We start from the raw sequence: 15,047 nt of genomic DNA, 5'->3' as shown, positions 1-15,047 counted from the left end.
GTATAGTAAGCACTTGCTAAACCACTAACTCTAACAAAGTAAACACTTACTTAAACTATCCAACTGTCACTATCAAGTGGTGAAAAAATCTTAAAATACTTGAGCATGTGATTGTCAATCTAATACTTGAAAAAAATAATTCACTAGTATACAATGCAAATGAAATATTATAAAGAGAATGTAACTTATTGACAACTGAGGTAAGAATGAATTTTAAATACAGTACTGTACTGTACTGTATATTCAAATTTAGAGGCAGCCAGGAGAAAATCTGCAGGGTGCAATCAAGTTGTCAGTCACATATGCACTTTTCATAGAAGCTAACAGAACTGCAAAACTTAGTTTTTTTGTGGTAAGTGTTGAGATATTTGCTCAGACACAAATAGATTATGGAAAAGTATTGGATTCATGTTGCAACAAACAAGTATTTGAGAAGATCAAAGGGCCAATCATTATACAGTAAATGTAACTCGAATCATGCCTATTCTAATATAGTACTGTATAACAGTGTGACCCAAAGTAAACAAAACTACAAGACATCTTAAAAGAAACTACCAAAGCTTTAAACTACACTGACACATTGTAAATGTATAGTTGTATTCAAACTTACCAGATGCAGAGACTTCAACATAAAAAGAGCCTGGTTTGAAAATGCTTCTTCCATATCCAATACCTGAAGGGTACTCCGGCCAATACCCATCGCATCTCCAATTCGGCAGAATAGGTGGTGGAGGCTCTGGCGTCGTGGTAGTGATGTTTGATGGCGGTATTGTTGGGGTAGTTGGTGGCGGCGTGGGTTTTGGAGTAGTGACTGGAGCTAGTGTAGTTGTCTGGTTACTAGGTTTTGGTGTAGTGGTGGTAGTTGTGGTTGTTGTAGTAGTGGTAGTGGTTGTAGTAGTTGTGGTGATGATATGATCAGCTATTTCTATGTAAACGTTAACGCGAATACTATATACACCAGGTTCAGTTATGTTTATGACTAAAGATGGAGTAGAACAAAATGCATGTATCTGCAAAACAAAGGAAAATTACATCTATCAGACCTGCTACTTGAGTTATTAGGTGTGATTTACATACTATGAGTAGTTATGTTAATGATAGTAATTTGCTTAACTATAAGACAATTATCCCTAATTACCAACAGAAAGCTAAGTATGACAAATATGGAGACAATTTGTATTTTTCCTTAACTAATACAAGCCTGGAGTTATTTATGTGGATTAACTTTCAGCAAAACTGGAAGGTAGCCATTAGACTGCAAAGTGTGAGGTGGCAACCCTGCCTAACCAATGAGTGGGTAAGCAGGGGTTGGCTGGTGGGTACCCAGCCACCTATGTCTACTCACACAGCTGTGAACTAAGTCACTTTTTGATTGCAGGCAAAACTTCTAGGGGACAGGTGATGGCGGGCCAATTCATATAAATAACTCCAAGTTTGTATTAATTAGGGAAAAATACAAATTATTTCCAAATTTATCATTTGTTCCCATACTAACAAACCTTACGTTATTTATGTGGATGACTCACTCTTAGGAGGGTGGAAGTCTCATTTTTGGTATGGACATTAACCTGGGTTTATCTAGTAAAGTATTTGACTGCAGTCAAGGGAAACCTTGCCACCTGGGTTATCAATACAAAGTGAGTATCATAGCAGCCTGAGCAACTCGGTTCATTGTGAGCGATAGTATATGAACATCTGGGTTACATTATAGGAATTAACCAGACTTTTCCCATTGCCTACTTTGTGGGTTGAAACCAGCTTGCAGAAGGATCCATGGAGTTGTACCCAGGAGAGGAAGATGAAGAAAGGAAAAGGCCAGACATAATCTCATTCATCCCAGACTTAACCAGGGTAACTAATGCCTTCACCCAACTGCTACTTGTCCAACAAGGACCCTGAGGTACTCTTAAACCACTTGTTAACCCTTTTACCCCCAGGCTCTTTGGAAATTTCCAACCCTTAACCCCCAAGGGGTTATTTTTTCCCTAGCACATTTTGCATTATATTTTTTTTTAAATTGCTCTAACAGCCTTAATTTTTGTCCTAGAGAGGTCAGGTTGGTCTCATTCTCTTGGAAAATGCCTGAATTTTCTCAAAAAATTATCAAAATATGAAAAACAAAATTTTATAGCATTTTTTTGCAAGGACGTACCAGTACGTCCAAGGGGGTGAAGGGATGAGTTTTGTGAAACGTACCAGTACATCCTTTGGGGGTAAAAGGGTTAAGCAGCCACCACAGGAATGATAGTAAACGTATCAAGCCTCTCATGGGTCACGTCTTGTAAATAGCGAGCGGTGAAGGTTGTTTGACGCTTCCACACGCCAGCTTGTAATACCTGCAACACGGAAAAGTTGCACTTGAATGCTAGGGACATGCTGATGTCCCTGACATCATGGGCTCTTGGTCTTCTAGCCGGAGGAGGATCGGGATTCAGAGCATTATCGATGACATTTCAAATCCAAGCTGAAAGTGTTTTTAGTGATCCTCCTCTTAACCCTTCTTGAACTAACGAAAAGAGATGTTAGTTTGGGCCGTGTTGCTACCGTGTGTTTAAGATATCTCAAACTTCTCACTGAGCATAGTAACAATTGATCCAGGTCACTTTTATAGAATGTAGACTCTTAATCTGAATGGGCACAAATCTAGGGTCCAGTACCAATGGATTTTGAGTCTTTGCAACAAATTCAGGAACGCAGCAGTGTCATTTCCCCAAATCCCCTTGAATGGGCGATGTCATATGAGAGACCATGAAGTTCACTTAAACTCTTTGCAGAAGCTAAAGCTATCAGGAATGCCATCTTTAAAGTGAGATTTCAATCAGTTGCATGGCGTAATAGTTCGTACAGAGGTTTATTTAGGAATCTCGAAAAGCGAACCACGTTCCAAGAAGGAGGTCTAATCTCTGGCTGACAGCAAGTGATCTTATAACTCAGTACGAGTTGAGAAAGCTCCAAGGAAGAGGAAATATCTACTCCTTTCAGTTTAAGGGCAAGGCTTATGGCCAAGAGATAACCTTTCACCACCGAGACTGAAAGGAGTTTTTCATCCCTAAGGTACACAGGGAACTCTGCTATTACCGGAATAGTGGCCTCGAGGGGAGAGATATTCCTTCCACAACACCAACCACACAAGACTGTCCACTTAGCCGGGTACACGGAGGCAGAGGATTTTTGCGAGTAACTAGACATCCTCTAGACGTGTTGCAAAAAGCCTCTCTGAGAGAGGAGATGCTGGATAGTCTCCAGGAGTGAAGTCGAAGAGACTGGACAGTCTTCTGAAAGATGTTCGTGTATGGTTGTTTGAGTAGATCTGGTTGTGGAGGAAGCTCTCTCAGGAGATCTACTAGAAGTTGCAGAAGGTCTGAGAACCATTCTACGTGATGCCATAGAGGAGCTACAAGGGTCATCTTTAGAATTTTGGATGCTCTGGTTTTATTGAGCAGTCTTCTCATCACACTAAACGGAGGAAATGCGTACACGTCGATGTTTTCCACTGTTGTTGAAATGCATCCTGCCATAGAGTCTGAGGGTCCAGGACTGATGAACACTACAGCGGGAGCCTGAAGTTCAGGGACATTGCGAACAGGTCCACTATTGGCAAACTCCACAAAGTCAGGACTTTATTGGCTATCAGAGGATTCAAAGACCATTCGGAGCCAACAATCCGAGTCAGCCGAGTCACTCTGCTCAGATTGTCCGTGAGTACATTTCTCTTGCCAGGAATGAAGCAAGCTGATAGGGACACCGATTGTTCTTCTGACCATCTTAGAATCTCTGCTGTAAGATGGCATAGGGGCTGCAAAACTGTACTACTTTCGTTAGTTTTAGTAAGCCACTACTTTGGTGTGGTCGCTCATCAACACCACAGAGTGACCTGCCAGCAACTGATAGGACTGACAGAAAGCTAGAAACGCTGCTTGAATCTCCAAGAGATTTGTGCTGGTACCTTTCGGACTCTGACCACAGGACAGAGACTGTGTGATACAGCAAGTGGGGCCCCCATCCTTCTTTTGATACATCTGTAAAGAGTATCAAGTCCGGAGGAGGGACAAGAAGATCTTGCCCTTTGCAAAGGTTTTCGTCTGCTACCCACCAAAGAAGATCCGTCACTTGTTCCTAAGTGATGAGAATTAGAGTCTACACGGACTTATGCTGCCATTGCAGGGATCTGATCCTGCAGCCATTTGGTACTAAACGGAGCAGAGGTTAGGGGACCTAGTAGACGTCACCATTGGCGAGTCACTTTATCTTCCCGTCTCAGAAAGGGTGTTGCCACCTCTCTCAGCTTGTGTACTCTGTCGTCTGATGGGAAGACTTTCTGTTTGACAGTGTCTATGCTCATACCGAGATATACCAGTCTCTGAGAAGGAAGGAGGGATGACTACTTGAGATTTATCACGATCCCCAGATCCTGACAAAACTCCAGAAGCATGTCTCAGTGTTGAGGGAGAGTCATCTCAGTCTGCTAGAATCAGCCAATTGTCGAGATACATGATAAGACAAATGCCGTTCTTGTGAGCCCAAGATGACACTAGGGGGAACACCCTGAGGTGCTGTCGCGAGACCGAAACAGAGAACCTTGAATTAGTATCTTTTGTTCTTGAGCATGAATCAGAGATACTTCCTAGAAGACAGATGGATTGGAATCTGGAAGAATGAGTGCTTGAGATCCAATGTGCACATGAAAACTCCCTATGTCGAACCGCCTGGATGTCTGTTGGACAAACTTGTTTAGGGGGGAGAGATCGATGACTTGTCTCCAGCCTTCAGATGCCTTTTTTACAAGAAAGAGTTAACTGTAAAATCTTTGAGATCTGCCCACGACCTTTTGGAAAGCACCTTTCTGTAACATGGTCTGGACTTCAGCCCGAAGGGCCAGATCCTTTATGGATCCCTTCATACAGAAGCTTAACAGAATTGGATCCCGAGTCAGAGGAGGGAGAGATTGAATGATCACTTTGATCGTCCAAGGATCTGCCCCATGATGCTGCTACCTCTGCCAGAGGCACTGCAGGAATCCTCCCATAGGTGGTTGATGATGAGGATTGCCCTCCCTAGTGGAAGCGACCACCTTGGCCACTCCTACCTTCTTTCTTACTTCTGAAGAACTTGCTCCCTTTCTCCTCTTTGGACTGAAGGGGACGCTTAGACACCTCGTGTTGGCCTGAGAACCTAAAAGTCACGGGTTTAGAGGTAGACGGTTTTCCACAGGACAGGGACGTCATGGCCCTGTGGACGAGAGAATCATCGGATGATTTTTTCCACTTTTCAGCCACCCTATCTATATTTTCCAGAAAGAAGAGAGAAAAACCCTCGAGAGTTGAATTCCGTAAGCTTCTTACTTACACGTTCGGCACCTGCCTGTGGAACCTCCCAATGATGGTGTCCCTTCTCGTGAGTATGGCGTTTGCTCACTAGTTGACAGCATGGTGTGACAAGAACTCAAGTGTCTGGGTACATGACAGTATGAAGGATTCCAAGGTCCACCTTGTGGACTCCTTAGACAAATCTACGGAGCGCATAATGTGGCCCACGGACCCCAACCATAGGTCGAGCCATGAAGAGGCAGCCAGTATGGCGTACTTCGCGCCTCACTCCATGTTGAAGAGCTCACCCGCCGACACTGAATCTCTTAAGGAGGAGAGTGTCTGAGTAGGGAGACCCCTTGCTAGAGACTCTAATGAGCGGTCAAGAGACATGGTCGAGTGGCGTTCATTCTCGATTTCGTAATACTTCCTTTGCAGAATAATAAAAAGTGGAAGAGACCGAGAAGAGGAACCTGCCCTCAAGAAACTGAAAGTTCCAGCTATCTGGGAGATTGCTTTCCTTCTGGCTCCTGTCAACCCTTTAGACCAAGGCAAAGCTGCACTGGTCTTAGGGGGTCTTCAATTTCCGAAGATCTCGTCCAAGACCATTTCCTTTCCTTCCTGGGAGGTGGTACCAAGATCTGACAGCTTGTTAATGGCCCTCTTACAAGCAAGGACCTGCCAGAAGGTATGCTCCCACTCCTTGCGCTCTTGTTCTGAATGAAAGTTTGGACTAGCTACCCTAGGGGAGATATTCTTCGTCAGTACACAGACCATCATCTACCTCCAAGCTCTCCTCCATAGGAGCCTGGGGTAGGTCTAAGTCGTCAACAGGGTCGTGAGAGGGACCTGCAACAGGGGACCTCCTGTCCATCACTGCCTTACGGGCTTCCCTCGCCCTAACGTTCTTTGGTATCGTATTGGAGTCCTTGGACTCTTTCTGCAGAGGAGAATGTCCTTCCAGGATGAAGGGGTTTGGAGGAGCTTGCGATACCTTGGTAAGGAAACTGGACGCAGTTCCGGGGGAACTTCGATCTGCTGAAGATGGAAGGGATGGACCGTAATTTTCCTGGGCAAGCCAAGATCCCTGCTCATTGGAGGGTGGATGAGATCGGCATGAGGTGCTGTATTGTCTCTTATCTTCCTCTTTTGTCATTTATTTATACAATTACTCTTCTCTTTTTCTTAACTCATTTAAAATCTATTTTCCTGTGATGGAATAATTATCTCATTACCCTTTCACTTAAGGGCAACGTTCAACATTGAATGTTATTCCCTCATATTCATTTCTTGCCTTGCAGGAACAAAGCTCAAACTTGCTTTCCGACAGTCAGTTAAATGATAAGCTATGAAAGCCACCCACCCTGTCTATAACATTACACCGATAAAATCCAACACAAAAGGAAATTGATCAAAGCCCTTCAATCAAGGATCAACAAACTGCTGCAAAGAGTAGGAATAGCAAGTTGAAGGCTGAATGACTGCGATGATTTCAGTTTGGTCTATGTAAATAACATTACCCTTGTACTTTGCACAAACACAGTACAGTACATTAATCAATAAAAATAGTCTTGAAAGGAAGCAATTCCCCAAAAAAGTTTACAAAATACCTACCTCAAATCTTGTTAACGAAATATGTTATTTTTATTACTAAAATAAATTTTTGAATATACTTACCCGATGATCATGTAGCTGTCAACTCCGTTGCCCGACAGAAATCTACGGTCGGGATACGCCAGCGATCGCTTATACAGGTGGGGGTGTACTCACCAGCGCCATCTGTGGTCAGGTACTCCAGTACTTCTTGTCAACAAGACCTCAATTTTCTCCTCGGTCCACTGGTTCTCTATGGGGAGGAAGGGCGGGTCATTTAAATCATGATCATCGGGTAAGTATATTCAAAAATTTATTTTAGTAATAAAAATAACATTTTTCAATATTAATCTTACCCGATGATCATGTAGCTGATTCACACCCAGGGTGGTGGGTGGAGACCAGTATACATGTTAACAAAGAAGCTAAGTATCCCGTATTTCATTTTTATTAGTTATTCAAAATAACAATAAAAAATAAATAAGTACCTGGTAAGGAAGTCGACTTGAACCATTACTCTGCCTTTAATAAGTACGTCTTCCTTACTGAGCGTAGCGGTCCTCTTAGGATGCTGAACGACTCTTAGGTGGCTAAAGTATAAAGGGCTGCAACCCATACTAAAGGACCTCATCATAACCTCTAACCTAGGCGCTTCTCAAGAAAGAATTGACCACCCGCCAAATCAACCAGGATGCCGACCGTACAACCCAAAAACAACAATAAAAGCAATCAAGAGAAAGGTTAAAAAAGGTTATGGGATTATGGGAATGTAGTGGCTGAGCCCTCACCTACTACTGCACTCGCTGCTACGAATGGTCCCAGGGTGTAGCAGTTCTCGTAAAGAGACTGGACATCTTTGAGATAGAATGATGCGAACACTGACTTGCTTCTCCAATAGGTTGCATCCATAACACTCTGCAGAGAACGGTTCTGTTTGAAGGCCACTGAAGTAGCCACAGCTCTCACTTCATGTGTCCTTACCTTCAGTAAAGCAAGGTCTTCTTCCTTCATATGAGAATGAGCTTCTCTAATCAGAAGCCTGATGTAGTAAGAAACTGCGTTCTTAGACATTGGTAGCGAAGGCTTCTTAACAGCACACCATAAGGCTTCTGATTGTCCTCGTAAAGGTTTTGACCTTTTCAGATAGTACCTAAGAGCTCTGACTGGGCAAAGTACTCTCTCCAGCTCGTTACCCACCAAGTTGGATAGGCTAGGGATCTCGAACGATTTAGGCCAAGGACGTGAAGGAAGCTCGTTTTTAGCCAAAAAACCGAGCTGCAAGGAACATGTAGCCGTTTCCGATGTGAAACCTATGTTCCTGCTGAAGGCGTGGATCTCACTTACTCTCTTAGCTGTTGCTAGGCATACTAGGAAAAGAGTTTTTAATGTGAGGTCCTTGAAAGAGGCTGATTGGAGCGGTTCAAATCTAGATGACATCAGGAACCTTAGGACCACGTCTAGATTCCAGCCTGGAGTGGACAACCGACGTTCCTTAGAGGTCTCAAAAGACCTAAGGATGTCCTGCAGATCTTTGTTGGAGGAAAGATCCAAGCCTCTGTGGCGGAAAACCGCTGCCAACATACTTCTATAACCCTTGATCGTAGGAGCTGATAGGGATCTAACGTTCCTTAGATGTAACAGGAAGTCAGCAATCTGGGTTACAGTGGTATTGGTTGAGGAAACTGCATTGGCCTTGCACCAGTTTCTGAAGACTTCCCATTTAGATTGATAGACTCTGAGAGTGGATGTCCTCCTAGCTCTAGCAATCGCTCTGGCTGCCTCCTTCGAAAAGCCTCTAGCTCTTGAGAGTCTTTCGATAGTCTGAAGGCAGTCAGACGAAGAGCGTGGAGGCTTGGGTGTACCTTCTTTACGTGAGGTTGACGTAGAAGGTCCACTCTTAGAGGAAGAGTCCTGGGAACGTCGACCAGCCATTGCAGTACCTCTGTGAACCATTCTCTCGCGGGCCAGAGGGGAGCAACCAACGTCAGCCGTGTCCCTTTGTGAGAGGCGAATTTCTGAAGTACCCTGTTGACAATCTTGAACGGCGGGAATGCATACAGGTCGAGATGGGACCAATCCAGCAGAAAAGCATCCACGTGAACTGCTGCTGGGTCTGGAATCGGCGAACAATACAATGGGAGCCTCTTGGTCATCGAGGTAGCGAACAGATCTATGGTTGGCTGACCCCACAGGGACCAAAGTCTGCTGCAAACATTCTTGTGAAGGGTCCACTCTGTGGGGATGACCTGACCCTTCCGGCTGAGGCGATCTGCCATGACATTCATATCGCCCTGAATGAACCTCGTTACCAGCGTGAGCCTTCGATCTTTTGACCAAATGAGGAGGTCCCTTGCGATCTCGAACAACTTCCTCGAATGAGTCCCCCCCTGCTTGGAGATGTAAGCCAAGGCTGTGGTGTTGTCGGAGTTCACCTCCACCACCTTGTTTAGCTGGAGGGACTTGAAGTTCATTAAGGCCAGATGAACCGCCAACAACTCCTTGCAATTGATGTGGAGTGTTCTTTGTTCCTGATTCCATGTTCCCGAGCATTCCTGTCCGTCCAATGTCGCACCCCAGCCCGAGTCTGATGCGTCCGAGAAGAGATGGTGGTCGGGGGTCTGAACAGCTAACGAAAGACCTTCCTTGAGAAGAATGCTGTTCTTCCACCACGTTAGAGTAGACCTCATCTCTTCGGAAACAGGAATTGAGACCGTCTCTAGCGTCATGTACTTGATCCAGTGAGCAGCCAGATGATACTGAAGGGGGGCGGAGGTGGAGTCTCCCTAACTCGATGAACAGGGCCAGCGATGAAAGTGTCCCTGTTAGACTCATCCACTGCCTTACTGAGCATCGGCTCCTTCTCAGCATGCTCAGGATGCACTCTAGGGCTTGGTTGATTCTTGGGGCCGACGGAAAAGCCCGAAAAGCTCGACTCTGAATCTCCATACCCAGGTAAACAATGGTCTGGGATGGGACGAGCTGGGACTTCTCTAAATTGACCAGGAGGCCCAGTTCCTTGGTCAGATCCATAGTCCATCTGAGATTCTCCAGACAGCGACGACTTGTGGGAGCTCTTAAAAGCCAGTCGTCTAAATAGAGGGAGGCTCTGATGTCTGCCAAGTGAAGGAATTTCGCAATATTCCTCATCAGTCGCGTAAACACAAGAGGTGCCGTGCTTAGGCCAAAACACAGGGCTTGGAACTGGTACACAACCTTTCCATAGACGAATCTCAGGAAAGGTTGGGAGTCTGGATGGATGGGGACGTGAAAGTATGCGTCTTTCAGGTCTAACGAGACCATCCAGTCCTCCTGCCTGACTGCTGCTAGGACCGACTTCGTCGTCTCCATCGTGAACGTCTGCTTGGTGACATAAGCATTGAGCGCACTGACGTCCAGCACCGGCCTCCAACCTCCTGTCTTCTTGGCTACCAGGAAGAGACGGTTGTAAAAGCCCGGGGATTGATGGTCCCGGACTATGACCACTGCCTCCTTGTGTAGCAAGAGCGACACCTCTTGTTGCAACGCTAGCCTCTTGTCCTTCTCCTTGTAGTTGGGAGAGAGGTTGATGGGAGATGTAGCTAGAGGGGGATTGCGGCAGAACGGAATTCTGTATCCCTCCCTCAGCCACTTCACAGACTGAGTGTCTGCACCTCTGCTCTCCCAAGCTTGCCAGAAGGTCTTGAGTCTGGCTCCTACAGCTGTCTGGAGAGGAGGAAAGTCAAAACTTGCCTCTTGTGGACTTGGAACCCTTCTTGGGCTTGCCACGGTTACTGTCTGCCCGGGTACCTCCTCTGCTGGAGGTTCTGCCACGAAAGGGTGGGATGAACCTGGAAGCAGGAGTATCAACTGCTAGAGGGCGGTAAGGTTTAGACACGGAAGGTAAGGTCTTAGCCTTACGTGCAGAAGAAGCCATGAGGTCATGCGTATCCTTCTGGAGAAGAGAGGCAGTCATCCCCTTAATTAATTCCTTCGGAAACAGACACTTGGACAGAGGAGCAAAAAGTAACTCTGACCTCTGGCAAGGGGTGATACCAGCAGATAAGAAGGAGCACAGATGTTCCCTTTTCTTGAGGACCCCTGATACATAAGAAGCCGCAAGCTCGCCAGACCCATCCCGTATTGCCTTGTCCATGCTGGACATGATCAGCATGGCTGAGTCCTTGTCAGAAGGGGCAGTCTTCCTGCTTAAGGCTCCCAGACACCAATCGAGGAAGTTGAATATCTCGAAGGCACGAAAGACTCCCCTTAACAAGTGATCAAGATCTGTAGGGGACCAGCAGATCTTCGAACGTCTCATAGCCAACCTGCGGGGAGAGTCAACCAGACTTGAGAAGTCGGCCTGGGCAGAGGCAGGAACCCCCAAGCCAGGTTCCTCTCCCGTGGCATACCAGACGCCCGACTTAGAAGCCAGCTTGGGAGGAGGAAACACAAAAGAGGTCCTTCCCAGTTGCTTCTTGGACTGCAACCAATCCCCCATAACCCTCAAAGCTCTCCTTGAAGATCTGGCAAGAACAAGCTTGGTGAAGGCAGGCGCAGTAGACTGCATGCCCAGAGCAAACTCGGAGGGAGGAGAACGAGGGGTTGCAGACACAAAGTGTTCAGGGTACAACTCTCTGAACAAAGCAAGGACTTTGCGGAAGTCTAAGGAGGGTGGCGAAGACTTGTGTCCTTCAACATCAGAATGAGGATCATCAAGATGAGCAGCTTCATCCTCAGAAGCCTCCTCACCCGACAGTTGAGTTGTAAGAGGCAAAGGCAGAGCAGCAAGCTGAACGGGTGAATCCTGCAGAACGGGTGCATGCGTACCTGCGGATCCATCATCATGCCTCTGCTGGACAGACTGTGAGCTGGCAACAACAAAAGCAGAGGGCCGGTGTGAGGGAGGGTCTGCGGTGGTATGCAGAGCATGCTGTGAGGCATGCGGCTCATGCTGCATGGCATGCGGCTCATGCTGCATGGGATGCGGCTCATGCTGCATGGTATGCGGCTCATGCTGCATGGCATGCGGCTCATGCTGCATGGGATGAGGCTCATGCTGCATGGTATGAGGCTCATGCTGCATGGGATGAGGCTCATGCTGCATGGTATGAGGTTCATGCTGCATGGAATGCGGCTCATGCTGTAAGGTCTGCAGAGCATGCTGCATGGGCTGAGGACTGCGCAACTGTGGAGGAGCTCTCACAGGAGGAGGGATGTTAACCTTCTCTGCCTGATAATCCTGCATAAAAGCTGCAAGCTGAGACTGCATAGTCTGCAGCATGGACCACTTAGGGTCTACTGTGGTTGGAGCAGAGGCCTGTTGAGGGACCACTCTACCTCTCTTGGGAGGTGTGCAGTCATCCGATGACTGCGGCGAGTCCGAACTGACCCAGTGGCTACACCTGGGCCGTTGGACTAGCTCTGAAGGGACTTTACGCTTAAGCGGTCGTGAGACCTTAGTCCACCGTTTCCTCCTGGAAACCTCTTCCACAGACGAGGAATGTAAGGGCTCTTTCGTCTGGGAGTGGAAGGGACGATCCTTAGCAGATACGTCCGCAACCACTGAGGATACATCTGTGCGCCGATCAAGGCCCGCCGAACCCTTTGGTCCTTCGACATTGCTTCTCCCCTGGGCTTGGGAGCTTGCAAGAGGTCCCGGACTGGGAGGACGACTGGCACGCACAGATGTATCCTCATGCGCAACACTGACACTGACACTATGCACAGCACTAGCACTAACACTTCCCACTGCACTCTTCGCTTTCAGCTCTCTGACATCCGCCAAGAGCTGATTGCGGTCACTAACCAACGACTCCACCTTATCACCGAGAGCCTGAATGGCACGCAACATATCAGCCATTGCAGGCTGAGCACTCGTAGCAGGTTCGGGGGTCACCACCACAGGGGAAGGAAAAGGTTGAGGGGCATGGGGAGAGGAAATAACCAAAGAGCGAGAAGAACTCCTCCTATCTCTCTCCTTCTCTAACCTACGAGTATATCTGAGGAATTCATTAAAATCGAATTCCGAAAGCCCAGCACATTCCCCACATCGATCTTCCAATTGACAGGATTTTCCCCTACAATTGGAACATACGGTGTGAGGATCAACAGAGGCCTTCGGAAGACGCCTATTACAAGCACTAACACTACATCGCCTATATTTAGGAACTTGGGAAGTGTCAGACATCTTGAATTCTAGAAGTAGTCAAAGGGGGAATTCCAAAGTAAAGCAAAGATCGTTAACCAATGAATCAAATTAATACCAAAAGCTTGCTAAGCTAAGGCTAAAGCTTCCTGTACAGCGAAGGCTAAATTTCAGAGCAAATACTTCACCAAATCGTGAACAAAAGACTCCAAAATCAACAGCGTATCCATGTAGGTCTTGCCGGTGGCACGACAGAGGAAAAATTGAGGTCTTGTTGACAAGAAGTACTGGAGTACCTGACCACAGATGGCGCTGGTGAGTACACCCCCACCTGTATAAGCGATCGCTGGCGTATCCCGACTGTAGATTTCTGTCGGGCAACGGAGTTGACAGCTACATGATCATCGGGTAAGATTAATATTGAAAAACATGTAACACATTCATCTTTTATTTGAGCCAAATTCAAATAAAGCTTACTATCCTTTGTACAAATTAAAATGTAGGAATTTATAAGCTTGTAAAGACGATGGAAATAATAGAAAAAATTACTTGGCTCATTACACACAACACATCAAAGTACTTACATTGTTGTTAATGATCCAATAAAAAGATATCATTTCTGTTCGCTGCTTTAACCAGTCATGAGGGTCATGAATGACTGCAGTCAAGTTAGTTGTGTTTGTAGTTGAAATGTGGTTAGATGTTGGAGGTGCAGTAACATTGGGCTGAACCACTGACACATACCCATTCAAAGGAGCTGTAAGGGAATCAGAGGTTAAGCTGCTGTAATTATACGGTAAACGTAAAGTATACTACAATTAAAGGAATTTTTTCATCATACAACAATAACTTAACATATCTGATTTTTAATCACAAGAAAACATTATACAAGCTTTTCCACTTATGAAAAATGAAAAGGGGAGTAGATGACTCAGGTAGGTTTGAATATTAACCTTAATACCCACATATCCACATTAGCTAAATTAATCACTTTATATGCAATAGCTGGTAAACAACTTGAAAATAAACACACTTTTGTTTATGTACATGATTACTTTGTCCCCATGTTAACCCTTTTACCGCCAGGCTCTTTGGAAATTTCCAACCCTTAACCCCCAAGGGGTTATTTTTTTCCCAGCACATTTTGCAGTATATCTTTTCTGGGTCGACCTGTGACGGCCGGCGAAAAAGTCCTTCTTTGTACTTTTTCTGATATAAATCTTCCAAATATACCAGAGAAAATTAAAAGCATGGAATGCAGAGGTTACAACCCTCGCGCGAGCACCTTGTTGGTGTCGTATATCTAACAAGGGCGTTTGTAAAACACTATTCACAGGCTGTCTTCCATTTAGATAATCCCTTCATCAAAGGGGGAGGGCCGTGACAGGCCCTAGAGAATACAGTTGGGTTACCCTACCGACACCTACCACTCGCGCTCACCAGGTCATCCTTCTGTTTTGGACTTGCCCGCAAAGTTGATAAGTGTTTTGCCCAGTGTTTTTCGAAGTGATTGTCGTTAATTCAACATGACTGACGTTGCTACTTCACCCTTACCAATGTTAAGTACCATAGTTTGTTTTGGCAGCTTTTGACAGTACCGGGCATTTGTTCTGTTTCCAATATGGTGGTTTTTAGTTTTGGAAGCGATTGTCCTGCCGAGGTATCGGCAGCCATTTTGGGTTATGTTCGCTTCGGTAAATATTCTAGTTATTTTTGCCCATCTGGTACTCTGTCATCTAGGTTATATCACTTACGTTTTATGGCCTTTTTGTGTTATCATTAATTTTTACTATGGTATTTATTTGCTTGCAAGTCCAATTTGGACCTACGAAGAATAGCGATTTAAAGAATAGCGAATTAAAGTTTAGCGATTTAGTCTGTTAGTTTGTACTCGCCTCAGTGGCTTCGATTTAGACTATATCCTTGTTTATTTGTTACGTTGTCGTTATTCTTCGTTCTTGGTTATTACAATTACTAAGAAAAGCAATCAATTTTATTAATTTTCTTGTTTTATTGTGATGTTA

The 15,047-nt window shown here is 45.6% G+C and overlaps 1 protein-coding gene across 2 annotated transcripts in view; it reads right to left on the bottom strand.

Moving 5' to 3' along the window:
• The window catches only part of LOC137642757 (uncharacterized), an 84,217-nt gene that overhangs the window by 37,636 nt on the left and 31,534 nt on the right, over positions 1–15,047 (bottom strand). For both annotated transcript variants that reach the window (XM_068375599.1, XM_068375600.1), the window contains exons 4-5: positions 13,608–13,780; positions 611–1,010 (exon numbers count right to left, since the gene is read on the bottom strand). In XM_068375599.1, coding sequence (XP_068231700.1) covers positions 611–1,010; positions 13,608–13,780 — 573 coding nt within the window. The remainder of the gene's footprint in view (positions 1–610; positions 1,011–13,607; positions 13,781–15,047) is intronic.

Source organism: Palaemon carinicauda, chromosome 6 (assembly GCF_036898095.1).
Source record: "Palaemon carinicauda isolate YSFRI2023 chromosome 6, ASM3689809v2, whole genome shotgun sequence".
Classification (NCBI taxonomy): domain Eukaryota; kingdom Metazoa; phylum Arthropoda; class Malacostraca; order Decapoda; family Palaemonidae; genus Palaemon; species Palaemon carinicauda.
Note: the sequence above shows the minus strand (reverse complement) of the source record. Positions and strands in the feature narration are given on the sequence as shown.